General features: G+C 62.1%; 1 protein-coding gene across 1 annotated transcript in view; it reads left to right on the top strand.

Annotated features, from left to right (window-relative positions):
* Positions 1–4,158: 4,158 nt before the first annotated feature.
* Positions 4,159–15,721, top strand: part of CAMSAP1 (calmodulin regulated spectrin associated protein 1) — a 29,537-nt gene continuing 17,974 nt past the window's right edge. The window contains exons 1-3 of the mRNA XM_054726763.1: positions 4,159–4,460; positions 9,926–10,188; positions 13,171–13,332. Coding sequence (XP_054582738.1) covers positions 4,301–4,460; positions 9,926–10,188; positions 13,171–13,332 — 585 coding nt within the window. The 5' untranslated portion in view covers positions 4,159–4,300. The remainder of the gene's footprint in view (positions 4,461–9,925; positions 10,189–13,170; positions 13,333–15,721) is intronic.

The following is a 15,721-nucleotide window of genomic DNA, read 5'->3' as shown; positions in this document are numbered from 1 at the left end:
AGTCTGCAGAGTGAGGACAGGCCAGGCAGGAGCGAACCTGTTCTTGTCCCAGGAGCTCAGGGGGGAACCACAGGGCAGTCCTGGCTCACACCCCCAGGTGGCCCGAGTGGTGGTGGACAGACTGACCCAGGAGGGTGGAGGAGCCAGAGGGCCCCCCTCCACCATGGGGAGGAGGCAGTACGGCCTCTGCAGTGAGGGTGTGTAGTGCTCAGCTCCAGCACACACCACGTCCTGGGTGCGTGGGGATGGCGAGCGGGACAGGCCCTGGCGGTGCTCTTGGCTCCTGGAAGCCTGGTTTATGGTTGGGGGACACGTGAGCCAGTACCAGGATGATGGGTGTGAGCAGGTGGATGGGGGCCCGAGCCCTGGGGGTGACTCTGCGTGTCCCATGTCATCTGTGCTGAGATGCTCAGGTCCAAAGCCCAGGATCTGGGAATGTGACCGCTGTTAGAGAGGCACGTTACAGCAAGGCCATCAGGTGGGCCTGGCCCTCCTGCGGGAAGGAGGCAGCCCCGGGAACACAGGGAGAAGGTCGTGTGCAGGTGAAGGCAGAGACTCCACGAGCCAGGGCGTGACCAGGCGAGGACTCCACAGGGGCAGGGAGGAGCAGGGAGGGGCCGGGAGCTGTCTGCCTCAGGGGCCCTCCTGACACTTGGTCTGGACTCCTAGCCCCACAGGGAGAGAGCATCTGCCCTGGGGACTCCCCGTCCTCCCTCCTGTGGCCCTGGGTGCAGGCAGCCCTGGCGTGTGGGCTGTTGGTGCCCCTGCTGAGGCCATCAGGATCAGGAAGGTGTGCTCCGCCCTGACAAGTATGTGACACTTGGACCCTCCCATCCAGTTCCCCTTCCATCAGGGAGCCAGGAGGGTGGCCAGCCTCTGGTGGCCCTTCCCATAATGCACCCAGAAACAGGAAAAACAATGCATTCGTATATCCCCAAGAGGTGTGTAATTTGCACTTCTAAAATGGTACAAAATGAAGTTTGCAGCCTTACAACCCACCCTCTCCTCCAGGTGCTCTGGGAAGGGGCAGCCTTAACGCAGCCCCCAGAAAGGGTTCCAGGGTCGCACGGAGCCTGGGGTTGGCTTTGCACAGCCTGGGGCCTGGGGTGGCCTCGAGGTCACGAGGGGACTGTGCAACCCAGGGGCACGGCCAACCCCACCTCGGGGCCTGCGGCTGCCCGGGAGCCCTTACGTCCTTTCTCCAAGGGGGTCATACTGTGCCCAGGAGGGGAAACTCCCATCTCCCTCAGGGAGGGGAAGCAAAGGAAACGGGAAGAATGACAGTGGTTTGAGGTCTCCCCTTGTGTTCTCTCCCAACGGAGAAATTACATTCTAATTAATTAATTAATTCAGTTAAGTAGGTTTCAGTCAGATTAGCGTTTTTCTCCCTGGGGGAGCAGTAATGAAGGAAAGGTTGGGCGGCTGAGCCCTCCCGCTTCCTGGCCTGGGAATGTCTGGGGCCAAGTGTTGGGTGCCATGGTGTCTGGTCGTGGGCCAGGTCTGAGTTAGGAGGGGCCTACCCTCCTGCGTGCATTCAGGGGAACATTTATCACTGCAGGTGCCCCCAGGTTTCTCCCAGCGGTTGGGTAGCTGTGGGATCATCGGGTCCATGGTAACTTCGAGGATGGAGCCCTTGCTGGCCAGGCCTCCCCACGCCGGGTCTGCGCTCAGATCTGCTGCATCTCGGGCTCACCCCGCAGTGCTGGTGAGCACCCCACTGTGCCCAGCCAGGGTGAACCCACTGTGTCTGTGGGTGACTCACGAGCGTTAGACAGCGGGTCGGCAGTGAAGTATGGACCCACGGAGACCTCAGCCCTTGGTCTTGGAGGGAGGAGCACAGGGAAGAGTGGCCAGAGAACAGCAGGGCCAGGCCAGCCGAGGAGAGGACAGGACAGCCCCCGGGGAAGCTGGTGATGCGGGAGAGCGCTGGCTCAGCTGGCCGGGCTCCTCTCGGAGCAGGAGGAGCTGGTCTCGAAGCTGAAGCTGTGGAGCTGGGTCCCAGGTTTGCTTTGTTCTTTTAATCAGTTAAGTTACAATTTTTATTTTTAAATATGTTTTTTTTTAATATATATATTTTATTGATTTTTTTTACAGAGAGGAAGGGAGAGGGATAGAGAGTTAGAAACATCGATGAGAGAGAAACATGGATCAGCTGCCTCCTGCACACCCCCTACTGGGGATGTGCCTGCAACCAAGGTACATGCCCTTGACCGGAATCGAACCCGGGACCCTTCAGTCTGCAGGCCGACGCTCTATCCACTGAGCCAAACCGGTCAGGGCTTTAAATATGTTTTTATTGATTTTTCAGAGAGGAAGGGAGAGGAAGAGAGACATCAGTCGCTGCCTCCTGCATGCCCCCTACTGGGATCAAGCCCGCAACCACAACCAGGGCATGTGCCCTGATGGGGAGTGGAACAGCAACCTCCTATTGCACCGGCTGATGCTCACCCGCTGAGCCACACCCGCCAGGCTATAAGTTACATTTTTAGAGCAGTCTTGGGTTTACAGAAAATGTACAGAGTCCCCCGTACTCCCCCAAGTCCCTCCATGGCTTCCAGTCTCACTTAGGGAAGAGGTCAAAGTTCTTACAGTGCCAGGTCTGCCCCCTCCCCACTTCCTGTCAGTGCCTCTCCACCCCAGGTTCCTGACTCAGTGGCCTCTCGGCTTCTTGCACACCAGGCACGCCCGTCTCAGGGTTCTGTCTGAACTCCCCAGATATGCCCTCCTGGCCTCACCTCCCACAGGTCCCAGCCCTCCTGTCTCCCTCCCCCCCAGGGCTGCTCGCTGCCCCAAGCCCTGTGCAGCAAGCGCCAGTATCTCAGCTCTGCAGGGCGGGAGGGCGGGGATCTGGATGCACCTGGCACTGGCTGGGTGGCTGGGTCCTGGCTTCCATCACTTTATAGCCTGGGTCTTCTTTCTGGCCTTAAAACCCCCTGGAGGCTGGGAGCCCTGGCCTTCACTCCCAGGACTCCTCACTCAGAGGAAAGGGTTTCTCCCTGCTTCCCTCAAGGCTTGGCTTTCTGGCCCCTAGTCGGGGGCACCGAAGCCAGGAGCCCTGTTTGGTCCTCAGATAAGCACCGCGTACCCACGAGGTTTCACGGTTACAACCACTGGCTGGATGCAGGCCCTCGGCTGCCACTTTACCAGGATGAAGCCAGCCCTTCCCGGGTCCATGTCTAGGCCCGGAACCTGTGGCTGCGCGCAGTGTGTCAGCCCACCCTGCCCTGGACCCTGGCTGGTGACCACTTGGGACGCTCCCGGGCTCTCAGCGCTGCGGAGTGAGGGGGGCGGGGAGCGGGGAGCGGGATGCCCCTAAGGGTGTTTCCCGGCTGCCAGTGCTGCAATGGGGAGGGGCCAGATGCTGGAGGCTGCTCTGGGCGGGGTCCCGGGGTCCCCTCCAGGCTGTGGGAGGGGGCGTCCCAAGGCTCCCAGCGCGACTTTAGAGGGGAGGGAGGGCATCCCCGGGGCAGCTCCCAGGGCGGTCCCCCGGCTCCTAGCCCCGCTGTGGGAGGGCCGACCGCAGGCTGTCAGCACTGCTAACTGGGAGGAGAAACCCCGGGAAGGGGGGGAGGGTCGCCGCCTGCGGCGCTGGGGCTGGGCCCGCGCGGTCTCCCAGGGACGCAGGAGCCTTCGAGAGGGGCTCGGCTCCGTCGGGTAGGGCCGGAACCTCTCGTCCGGACGACCCCGTGCCGAGGAGGAGGAGGCACGGCTCAGACAAAGGGCTGCTGCGGGACCCTGCGGGGCCTGGCCGCCCGCGCCGCGCGACCCCGCGCCCGGCACCCGCGGGAATGGGCGGGGCCTCGGACAGCGCCCACTGCGCCTGCGGAAAGGGGAGGGGCGAGCGCGGGCCGGGGGCGGGGCCTTGGGCAGCTCTCACTGCGCCTGCGGAAAGGGGTGGGGCGAGCGCAGGTTGAGGGCGGGGCGACGGTCCGCGCCCCCTGCGCCTGCGCAGAGTCCGGGCGGCACGCGCGCTCCCGCCGGTTGGCCGCCTCCTCAGCGGTCTCTGCCGCCGCCGCCGCCGCCGACCCCCGAGTCCGCGCACGCGCCCCCGCCCGGCTCGCGCCCCGCGCCCGCCGCCCCCCGGCCCTCGCGCCCCGGCTGGGCCGCAGCATGCAGCAGCAGCAGCAGCACCGGCGGCGGCGGCGGCGGCGGCTCTGAGCGAGGCGGAGCGCCGGGCGGGGGCGGGGCGGCCTGCGGGCCCCGTGCGGGGCGGTCGTGCCCGAGTGTCCAGCCCCGGCCCCACGCGGCCCCGCGGCGCCTTTGTTGCCGGGCGCCCGCCGCGGCGCCTGCCAGCGCGCAGATGGTGGACGCGGGCGGCCGCCCGGGCGGGGACGGCTGGCGGAGGATGGAGGCCGCGCCCGACGGCGCCGCGGACGTCGTGCCGCTGGACCGCTACGACCCGGCGCGCGCCAAGATCGCCGCCAACCTGCAGTGGCTGTGCGCCAAGGCCTACGGCCGAGGTGGGCCGCGCGGGGCGGACGGGGGCGCCTTTGTGCGGGCGGCGGGGGCGGGGGGCGCTGCGGGCGGCGGGGGCGGGGGGCGCGGGGCAGGCCTCCCTGCTCCTCCGGAGCCGCGCGGGTTAGGGCGCTGGGTCCCCTCGCCCCCGCCCCCAGCCGCTGGCCGCCCGCCGAGTGAGCGGGGGCCGTGCCGGTTGTGCGGAACCGGGCCCTCCCCGGGTCAGCCCCCCGGAAGGCTCGGGGACCCGACGTCGAGTCCGCGTCCTCAGGCCTCGGGAGTCCCGCGGTGGACGCACCGGTCGGTCCCGCGGACCAGGTGGTTCCCGCGGCTGCCGGGCCCAGGTTTCCTCATTCATCTCAGGTGCTTTGTGTCTGCACGGAATCGCGCTCCTAGCGTGTCACCCCGTCCTTTTAATTGGGAGCATTTCCTAAAACTGCCTTTGTCCCGGGGAGACACCCCTGAGGGCGGCCCGAGTGGGGTGCTAGCACCCCTCCCGCCGCGGTCAGGGGTTGGGTTCTTAAGCTCCGCGAACTGCATTCAGTGTCCGGAGAAGCCGTGGGGAAGCGCTGCCACACGTGTGACAGGGGGAGAGGGGGAATCCATAAAAAGTAGGTCTGAGACTATAGAGTAAGGCCTGCCAAGTGTCATGGGCATGGCCGGGGGTATCCAGCCCTGACCTTGACCTCTGCAGCGACCTGCGGCCTCCCCTCACACCCACTCACGCCTGGTGCTGGCCGTTCTTGGCCTTTCTTGATAATTCATCACGAACCCGTGTCCTGCGGCGTGGCGTGTTCTGCGCCTTTCCTAGTGAGTTTTCCTCCTCGCGCTCTCGCACTGCCGTGCGCTGTTGTGTAGGGTTTCACGCGAGGCCACTCCGACCTGCTCGGGCTCCGTTCTGTGCGTGGCTGCCGGGCGCCCGTGCCGGGTCCCCTCTTGGATGAAGCTTTTGCACCCGGAGCATTCGGCTTGGGGAATGACGCGTGGACCCAGATACCCTTTCGAGGCCCCCAGGCGGTCTCCCCACCTACCCTCCCGCCGTAGCCAATGCCTGTGTCTGCCTGGGCTGGCACCCAGCGGGCCTGTCAGCTGTCTGGGAGTCACCGTGCGCCTCTCCCCGTATTCGTGTTGGGTTCGCCTGGTTTTATTTCCCGCGCCCAGCGCCCTGGAGTACCTGTTGACTCACTGAGAAGCAATGCAAAGCTGATGTTAAAATAGGCTCTGCAGTGCGGACACCGCAGGCGGTATTTATAGAAGGCCAGGCCGAGGGGGAGCCGAGGAGCCTGGGATGGAGGCTGAATCCCGGCGTCGCCGCCGCCTTGGCTGCGCGGGGCCCTTCACACCGGTGTCAGGAGGTCTGGCCTCCATTCGTGGCTGCTTTTCCGTCTATACCTACTTCGGGAAGGGGAGCAGATGTACGTTTTTTCTCATTGAAAATCTCTTTAAATTTACAAATTTGGGAGATCCCCATTCAGATGACCAGGGGCTGCTCACCTCGGCCCAGCTGAAGTGGTTCCGTCTGTGTCTTTGGCGAGGGGGCCACGCCCAGTGGGAGGTTCGCTGCTCCCCCGTGGGCCCAGTCCTGAGGAGACGGGGTCGGGGGGGACTTTGGCAGCCAGTAGAGAGTCCCCCACCCTCTTCTAACCCAGGGCCGTCCTTGTTTCCTTTCCCGGACGCCTCCATGGCCTCCCCAGCTTGGTTTTCAGTGAGTCAGCGTGGTTCCTCCGAGAGTGGCTGGAACGTGTCACTTGTACGACTGCTGTGAATTAGCCCAGTGAGACGGAACAGTCTTTCTGGTTGTGCAGGAATGGGAGGCCCGCGCCGCGCAGGGCAGGTGCTCCGAGGCGGCCTCTCCTGCGCTTGCCTTTCGGGACCTCACAGTCCCCGGGCCTGAGGTCCCCGGGCCGCTGTCCCCATTCGCAGCCCAGCTCACCCTCAGCCAGGCCTGAGGTGCGGGTGGTTAGACGTTCCCTCCCACCTTCTTCCTCGCTGCACCACAGCCAGGAACTGGGGGCCATCTTGTGCTGATATTAGAATCTGCCCCTCCTTTTGGGGGTAACTCCCGTGTCATTGACAGTGTTTTAATTATTGTCTTATAAATAGTATACTGGACATGTTGAAACTTACTCACTTGGAAGTATCTGTAAGAAAGTAGAACCTGCTTATTAGCTGGAGTGTTTTGTGATGTCTTTTTGGGTGAAAGTCATACAAGTTGGTAAGGAAGTTTAAAGGGGTGACTTGGAGTACTGTCCATTTTAGAATGGAGTGCTGGACCAGGCTTTTGTGTTCCTGTTTTTTTTTGTTTTTTTTTTTCTTTTCCTCCACGACCTTAGGAAACTTAAAGATATCTAGGTCTTGGTTTGGGGTTTTGAGCAATAGTGTTTGTCATCTCTCAAGGACAATGTTGAAAAGTAACCCAGGGAAAACGCTAGAAGGCACTCAGCTGTTGCCAGCACGTTGCTATGTGCACATGGCGGTTCGCCCTGAGGAGCCCTGGGAACCAGTGGACACTCTCCCCGGGGCTGAGCCACCTGGACAGGGCAGGGCCTCAGGGGCCCCCAAATTCCACCTTCTCCTTTACCGGCAGCAAACAGATGGAGAGGCCCTGGGCTGTCCGAGCCGACTGCTCGTGAGGGGTCGGCACTGGTCCTCACTCTCGTTAGAGCTGCTGACTGACTGGGCCCTGCTGGGGGGGGGGGGGGCAGTCTGTGCGGACGCGGGGCCTCTGTCCCGCTGACGGGTGTCCGTGACCCAGTGCTGCTGCTCGCGCGGCCACAGGACAGCGAGGAGTCTGGTACAGCCCTTCCCTTGTCGGTCCAGCAGGTCACCACTTGGCTGGGTGGCGGCGTCTGGTTTAAGTGAGCCGCAGGCTCGAAGCCTGAGGCCCAGAACGGAATGAGCGCAGCCGCTGGCCTTGGCCCTGGGCTGGGGAGCCCCCACTGCGGGCCGGGAGCCTCCCTCGCGGCATCCGCTCACCTTTTCTTCACAGCGACTCGCTCAGGTCATGGGTTTATGGGTTTAGGTGGTATTCTTAAACAGCCTCGTTCTCAGCAAGGGATTTGGGTGCTTCTGATGGGAGGTCACAGGGCACCTGAGTGTATGTGTCGGTGGCACCAGGTCCTGTGGGGGTCGGTGGCTGGCTGGTCTCCTCCAATGGCCTTCCTTCTGCTTGGCCCGCTAGGACCACTGGGGTCCTGGGGTCAGGGGTTACGACTGCCCTCCGGCCTTGTCCGCAGGACAGGCAGTGCTCGCCTGCTGGCCACATGTGCAGGGATTGGAGACACCTTGGGCCAGGACTCGGTTCCGACCCGGTGGCTGACGTGGGGGCGTGGGTGTCTGTAAAGATGGACCTGTTTGCCCACCTTCGCTTTCCCGTCCTGAGGCCACAGGTTCGGTACTGACCCAAGAACACAGAGTAGATCACCTTTACGTTCAGACGGTCCCCGCCCTTTCCATTTGAGTGACGGTCCTGCTTCAGGAGGTCAGATTGTGTAAGCGTTCTCCCAAAAGCCCCGTTTTAATACTTTTCTGCATCACATTTACCTTCCTAAGAGCTCAGAGGCTTCTGCTGTTGATTGTTTTCGGGTCCTATCACGTGATCTCACGTGTTCTTTTTCGTTCGTAGTTGAACTGTTGAAACCTCAGATTGCTGTCATTTTTCATCGAATCTGAAGGTGGCCAGGATGGAGCCAGCACCACATCCATTCAGTCGGTCACCGCAGGGGTGTCAGGAACACACTGGGGTTTCGCTCTACAGGAAACACGGGGGAGTTATCGATGCCGTCTCCTTAGCTGCTCACGAGTCTCATGAGCTGTGGACCAGAATGAAGTAACTCCAGGACTCAACATGGCCGCCTGACATCGAACAGGATGTCAGCACAGACCTGTCAGGGCACTGACCTGTCGTCTGACAGTCTTCCAGCCCACGAGGGCCTCTGCTGGTGCCACACCTGCCTCCCTCCCTCCCTCCCCCTTCCTTCCCTCCCCCTCCCTCCCTACTTCCCTCCCTCTCCCTCGTTCCCCCTCCCTCCCCCTTCCCTTTCTCCTCCCTCCCTCTCCCTTCCCTCCCTCCTACTTTCCTCCCTCTCCCTCCTTCCCCCTCTCTCCTCCTTTCCCCCTCCTTCCCCCTCCCTCCCCTTCCCTCCCTTCTCCCTCCCTCCCCCTTCTCCCTCTCCCTTCCCTCCTCTCCCTTCCTCCTCCCTCCTCCTTCCCCCCTCTCCCCGTGGTGTCTCTTGCTCTTCCTTTCCCAGGTCCTTGAGGTGGGAGTGAGGTGACGCCTGGAGACCTTGCTCCTTTCAGCCTGAGCGTGGGGTGCCCTCCGTGTCCCAGTCGTGCTGCCTTAGCTCATTTCCCATGTGTTGTCTCTTCATTCCGTTTTGTTTATTTTCCTTTATTTGCTTTGATGCTTCCTCACTGACCCGTGCGTTATTTAGAAGTGAGATTGCCAAGTGTGAGATTTCCCTGTTTTGTGTTTTGCTGTTCCTTTTCGTCCGATTCCATGATGGTAAGAGAACGGACTGGGTCCTGCCTCACGGCCCAGGCGAGGTCTGTTTGGGCAACGGTTCCCTGGGCAGTTGAAGAGCTGTGTCCTGGTTTGGGCGGAGTGTTCTGCGCGTGCCAGGCAGGCCTGTGGCTGGTTGTGGTGCTCGGGTCTCCTGTTGCAGGCCTGTCTGTGCTGATGGGTGTTGAAGCCCTAACTGGACCTGGAGCCCTGTCTGCTTCCCTCTTCAGCTCCGTCCGCTTTCCTCCTGTCCGAGGTTTGTCGTCTTCCTGGGGGTGAGCCTTCACCACCCAGAAAGGGGGTCCCCAGCTGCCCCCAGGGGGCTAGTGCACTTAGCGGGAGGCGGGTAATGCTGTGGGCTCACAGTGGTTTCTGCCTCGCGTGACCTTGGACACTGCGTGCTTTCTCTGTGCCTCAGTTTCCCTGTTTGTAACGTGGCGACAGAAGTCTTGATTTAGTAGAATTGTGACACTTAAGTAACAGGCTCACGTGGAGCTTAAGGCCACTGGTCCGAGATGGAGGCGGGCGGGGCCCCCGAGCCGCTTCGTCGCCATAGCAGCAGGCCCGGTGCCCCCTCCGGAGACCGTGCCGGCGGCCTCACGGCCGTCTCCCCTTTGCCATCAGAGGGACACGTATGTGGCTCCTCCCAGGGCTGCTGCTGGGTGCGCCCACGACCGTCCTGCCCGCTGTCCTACCCAGCGCGCAGTGCTGGTCTGGCTTTCCTGTCGCCCACTCTCCCCGCGGGGACCCTCACCTGCTTCTCGCTGCTCCTGAAGCCGTGGCCGTGAGGTCACTAAGTGGGGAGCTGCCCACGCCCCCTGGGGTGTGCGGGGCTGGTTTGCAGTAGAGAAGATGGGGATAGGGACCCGCTGGTGTCTTTATGCCGTTGGCCGTTGTTGTTAATGGCCCTCTGTCCTCCGGGGCGTGTTGAATGTGCGAGTCACGCTCGGTCATCTTTCCTTGGCTCAGATAACATCCCCGAGGACCTCAGGGACCCCTTCTACATCGACCAGTACGAGCAGGAGCACATCAAGCCGCCGGTCACCAAGCTCCTGCTGTCGGGCGAGCTGTACTGCCGCGTCTGCAGCCTCATCCTGAAGGGCGACCAGGCGGCCGCCCTGCAGGGGCACCAGTCTGTCATCCAGGCCCTGTCCCGCAAGGGCATTTACGTGATGGAGAGCGACGACACGCCCGTGACGGACCCCGACCTCAGCCACGCTCCCATAAAGATGGTGAGTGCCTGCGCACCGCCCGCACTCACCCCACCCCCACCCAGGGTGTCGTGTGCATGTTTGGGGCGAGTGATGTCACGGCTTCCATTGCCATGGGCACTCGTGGGGGTGCCCAGCCCGTCATGTCGCCAGCTGTCCCTCTGCCGCTGCGCTGCATGGACGAGGCACGCTGAAACCTCAGTTGTGCCACGGTGCACATGCATGTGTGGCAGCTGGCCTAGGTCTGAGTGCATGGCAGGCGCCCGTGTCCCGCGTGGCTGAGTAGTCTGGACCCAGGGAGAGCAGCTCCTCTTGGCTGACTCCGGGTGAGCGCCGAACGCCGCCCTCAGAGGCCTGTGGAGGTGAGCGCGCCCTGGGAGGTATAGGCGTGTGGAGGTGAGCGCGCCCTGGGAGGTGTAGGCGTGTGGAGGTGAACGCGCCCTGGGAGGTGTAGGCGTGTGGAGGTGAGCACCGCCCTCAGAGGTGTAGGCGTGTGGAGGTGAGCGCGCCCTGGGAGGTGTAGGCGTGTGGAGGTGAGCACCGCCCTCAGAGGTGTAGGCGTGTGGAGGTGAGCGCGCCCTGGGAGGTGTAGGCGTGTGGAGGTGAGCACAGCCCTGGGAGGTGTAGGCGTGTGGAGGTGAACGCGCCCTCAGAGGTGTAGGCGTGTGGAGGTGAGCGCGCCCTGGGAGGTGTAGGCGTGTGGAGGTGAGCACAGCCCTGGGAGGTGTAGGCGTGTGGAGGTGAACGCGCCCTCAGAGGCCTGTGGAGGTGAATGCGCCCTCAGAGGCCTGTGGAGGTGAGCGCGCCCTGGGAGGTGTAGGCGTGTGGAGGTGAGCACAGCCCTGGGAGGTGTAGGCGTGTGGAGGTGAGCTCAGCCCTGGGAGGTGTAGGCGTGTGGAGGTGAGCACCGCCCTCGGAGGTGTAGGCGTGTGGAGGTGAGCGCGCCCTGGGAGGTGTAGGCGTGTGGAGGTGAGCACCGCCCTGGGAGGTGTAGGCGTGTGGAGGTGAGCACAGCCCTGGGAGGTGTAGGCGTGTGGAGGTGAGCGCGCCCTGGGAGGTGTAGGCGTGTGGAGGTGAGCGCGCCCTGGGAGGTGTAGGCGTGTGGAGGTGAGCACCGCCCTGGGAGGTGTAAGCGTGTGGAGGTGAGCGCGCCCTGGGAGGTGTAGGCGTGTGGAGGTGAGCACAGTCCTGGGAGGTGTAGGCGTGTGGAGGTGAACAAGCCCTGGGAGGTGTAGGCGTGTGGAGGTGAGCACCGCCCTGGGAGGTGTTGGTGTGTGGAGGTGAGCACCGCCCTGGGAGGTGTAGGCGTGTGGAGGTGAGCACCGCCCTGGGAGGTGTAGGCGTGTGGAGGTGAGCACAGCCCTCGGAGGTGTAGGCATGTGGAGGTGAGCGCGCCCTGGGAGGTGTAGGCGTGTGGAGGTGAGCGCAGCCCTTGGAGGTGTAGGCATGTGGAGGTGAGCACAGCCCTCGGAGGTGTAGGCATGTGGAGGTGAGCGCGCCCTGGGAGGTGTAAGCGTGTGGAGGTGAGCACCGCTCTGGGAGGTGTAGGCGTGTGGAGGTGAGCACCGCCCTGGGAGGTGTAGGCGTGTGGAGGTGAGCGCGCCCTGGGAGGTGTAGGCGTGTGGAGGTGAGCACAGCCCTCGGAGGTGTAGGCATGTGGAGGTGAGCGCGCCCTGGGAGGTGTAAGCGTGTGGAGGTGAGCACCGCTCTGGGAGGTGTAGGCGTGTGGAGGTGAGCACCGCCCTGGGAGGTGTAGGCGTGTGGAGGTGAGCGCGCCCTGGGAGGTGTAGGCGTGTGGAGGTGAGCACCGCCCTCAGAGGTGTAGGCGTGTGGAGGTGAGCACCGCCCTCAGAGGTGTAGGCGTGTGGAGGTGAGCTCAGCCCTGGGAGGTGTAGGCGTGTGGAGGTGAGCGCGCCCTGGGAGGTGTAGGCGTGTGGAGGTGAGCGCAGCCCTGGGAGGTGTAGGCGTGTGGAGGTGAGCGCAGCCCTCAGAGGTGTAGGCGTGTGGAGGTGAATGCGCCCTGGGAGGTGTAAGTGTGTGGAGGTGAATGCGCCCTGGGAGGTGTAGGCGTGTGGAGGTGAGCACCGCCCTGGGAGGTGTAGGCGTGTGGAGGTGAGCACCGCCCTCGGAGGTGTAGGCGTGTGGAGGTGAGCACCGCCCTCAGAGGTGTAGGCGTGTGGAGGTGAACGCGCCCTGGGAGGTGTAGGCGTGTGGAGGTGAGCACCGCCCTCAGAGGTGTAAGCGTGTGGAGGTGAACATGCCCTCGGAGGTGTAGGCGTGTGGAGGTGAACATGCCCTGGGAGGTGTAGGCGTGTGGAGGTGAGCACCGCCCTGGGAGGTGTAGGCGTGTGGAGGTGAGCACCGCCCTCAGAGGTGTAGGCGTGTGGAGGTGCACTCTGCAGCGTAGGGAGGTGTCCGTGTTGCACTCTGATTGTTTCATGTAAACGTTGAGTATTTTGTGCCAAAATAAAGTAGTCGATGCCTTTTGTCCTCTAAGCAGCCCCGCCCGCCCGTCTTTCTCTGAAAAGAAAGTCCCGCCCCGAGGTGCTTCTCCAGACCCTCCTGGCCTGAGCCGCGTGCGCGCTCCCTCTGCTGCCTCTGGGGGCGTTCCCTGCATTCCGTTCGGTGGTCTCACTCTTGGTCCGGGTGGCTGTTGTGCTGTGGGAAGAAACGGTGCAAAGGCACCGCGTGGTTTCAGTGCCAGCGCTGCTGACGGTGCCCAGGGGCCGTCGGTGGTGGTGCCGCCTCGTCAGGGCTCTCTGTCCTCTGTACCTTCACCGCAGCCCTGAAGGAAGGCCCCCCGGCCCCCAGGACTGTCAGGGAGATGAGGCAGGAGGACGAAGCCCCCCCTGCAGGGCACCAGGCTGGCTGACCCTGAGGCGGGGTAGCGAGCAGATGAGGCCTCTCTGTCTCCTCACGGGGAGAAAAGAGGAAGGAGTCTGAGGGGGGTCTGTGGGGCCTGGTGGGTGAGGCAGGTGGCAACTCTGACCGCCCTGCTTGCAGAGCGCCCACATGGCGATGGTGGACGCCCTCATGATGGCCTACACCGTGGAGATGATCAGCATCGAGAAGGTGGTGGCCAGCGTCAAGCGCTTCTCCACATTCAGTGCCTCGAAAGAGCTTCCGTACGACCTCGAGGACGCCATGGTGTTCTGGGTCAACAAGGTGAGTGCACCTGGCGGCCGGTCCTCGTGGTGATGCTGAGGTCCCCGCCCACAGGGGCCCCCAGGCTGCGTGTGCTGCGCCCAGAACTGCCTGCCGGCGTCGGGCAGACGACAGGTGTCCCTGAGGCGCGGGTGCCCGGCCTGGGGGCTGAGGGTAGGAAATGCAGGCCTGGAGGGGTCCACATTGCTGCTCCTCCTGTTGTCTTCCCTGCGATGAAGGAGGTGCTCCGTTTGACACGGTGTTTGGAGAGAAACGTGTCTTCTTAAATGCTGTTTTTCCTTTTATGTTTAGAAGCTTGCAATGTAATCTTTCATGCACTGTATATAAAGAATGGTTATTTTTGCCCTGGCCGGTTTGGCTGAGTGGCTAGGGCGTTGGCCTGTGGACTGAAGAGTCCCGGGTCCGATTCCGGTCAAGGGCACATGCCTGGGTTGTGGGCTCAATCCCCAGGGGGGGCGTGCAGGAGGCAGCTGATTGATGATTCTCTCATCGTTGATGTTTCTATCTCTTTCCTGCTCCCTTCTGCTCTGAAATCAATAAAAATATTTTTTAAATGGTTATTCTTAGTAGCATGTGATTACAGGGTTCCCTTACCAAAGTCTTTTGGTTTATTAAGTCTTATTTGCAACAAGGTGTTCAGTTGGTGACACTTTGCTGCTAAAGACACAGAAGATGGAGCAGCTCCTGGTGGAGTTGTGAGCCAGAAACCTTGCACCATGTGGTTCCCGGTCGGGCACATGCCCGGGTGGTGGGCTCAATCCCCGGTGGGGGGCGTGCAGGAGGCAGCCGATCCATGGCTCTCCCATTGCTGTTTCTCTCCCTCCCCCTCCTTACTGTTTACAACAACACGGATGGGCCTGGAGGGTATTATGCTCAGTGAAATAAGTCAGAGAAAGACCAGTGCCCTGTGGTCTCACTGATACGGGGAATTGGGGGGAAGTGAACAAACAAAGCAGAAACGGACCCAGAGACACGGAACAAGCTGGTGGTTGCCGGAGGGGAGAGGGTCAGGGGGCGGAGGAAAGAAAAACAGTGTGGGGGGCTAGTTATCTTTCTTTTTGGGTAAAGTGCTTGCTTGTTCCCTTTGGCCACATTTCTTTGGGGAGGGTCTTCATTTCCAGCTGGATCAGTTTTCATCGGTCAGGGTGTTGGTCATGGGCCCTTTTCCTCAGGGCCCTCCCCCCGGGGCTCTGCTTCCCGGTCCCTCGCTGGCATGTGCGGCAGCACTGACGCCTCTGGCTTAAAGAGACGCCCTCGCCTTCTGCTCCAGCCTGGTGGGCCGTGCCTTCTGCCTGCTGTTACCTCGACCCTCCCTCGGGCCCCACCATCCTGCTGTGGTCACATGGACCCTCTGTCACATGAGACGTCCAGTGCAGACGCTCAGGTGTCGGCTCAGGTGTGCGCGCGCTCGCTCACGGGGAGGTCCCGCACCCCCTGCCGTCCAGGCTCCTCGGGGTGGACTCTGTGCAGGAGGAGATGCCACTCTCCTGGTGAGGTTGCAGCCTTTCCTGCTGCTGCATCCCATCTGCCCTGGGGACTCCTTTTGGTTAATTTGATCTACATTGATTTTTCTTTTGTCTTTTTCAAGTATGTTTTTGTTAGTGTTTTAGGGAGAAAGGAAAGGAGAAGGATAGAGAGATAGAAACATTGACGGAGAGACATCGGTCGGCTGCCTCCTGCACGCTCCACACTGGGGATGGAGCCCGCAACCTGGGAATGTGCCTGAGCGGGAATAGACCATGACCTCCTGGTTCATGGGTCGATGTTCAACTCGTGAGCCATACCAGCTGGGCTGTTTTTTTCTTTTAAAAACCATTTTCCTACCTTTTAAAAAATTTATTACATTGACTGGGGTGACAGTGGTCAGCATGAACATGTAGGTTCCATGTCACAGGACCTGTGTACGCCTGTGTGCCCACCACCAAGGCCAGGTCTTCTCTTGCCGCCATGTATGGGGCCCCACCTCCTTGACGGGCATCGCCTGCGTGCACTCACTGTGCCTTGTTTCACGGTAAAAGGTTCAGCTCTGTGCCTCTCATCCCGTGGCTGTGACCGCGGCCTGTAAGCATGGCGAGTATTTCCCACGGTGTTACTTATAATGGCAGTTTTGTTTTATCTTTACCATAATTCCAGGAGAGGAGAGAGCACTTTACTTCTACAAGTTGTATGAGCTGCCCAAGGCATGTGCCGTGAACGCGGGCCTCAGGTTACAGGGCTTCTTGTCCTGTCAGGGACGTCCGAGCAGCGCTGGCCCCTCAGTGGGAGCCCAGCTGAGGTCTCTCAGGGGCCTCTGTCGGCGGTGGAGGGCGGGAGGCGGCAGCCCGCATGGCGCTTGGGGGCATCTTGTTTTCCGCCCGTCGCAGGTCACCTGGAGTCCTCGGTTTCTGCG

The sequence above is a fragment of the Eptesicus fuscus genome, chromosome 15 (assembly GCF_027574615.1).
Source record: "Eptesicus fuscus isolate TK198812 chromosome 15, DD_ASM_mEF_20220401, whole genome shotgun sequence".
NCBI lineage: Eukaryota > Metazoa > Chordata > Mammalia > Chiroptera > Vespertilionidae > Eptesicus > Eptesicus fuscus.
The sequence above is the reverse complement of the archived record's forward strand: the minus strand, read 5'-3'. Positions and strand labels throughout refer to the sequence as shown.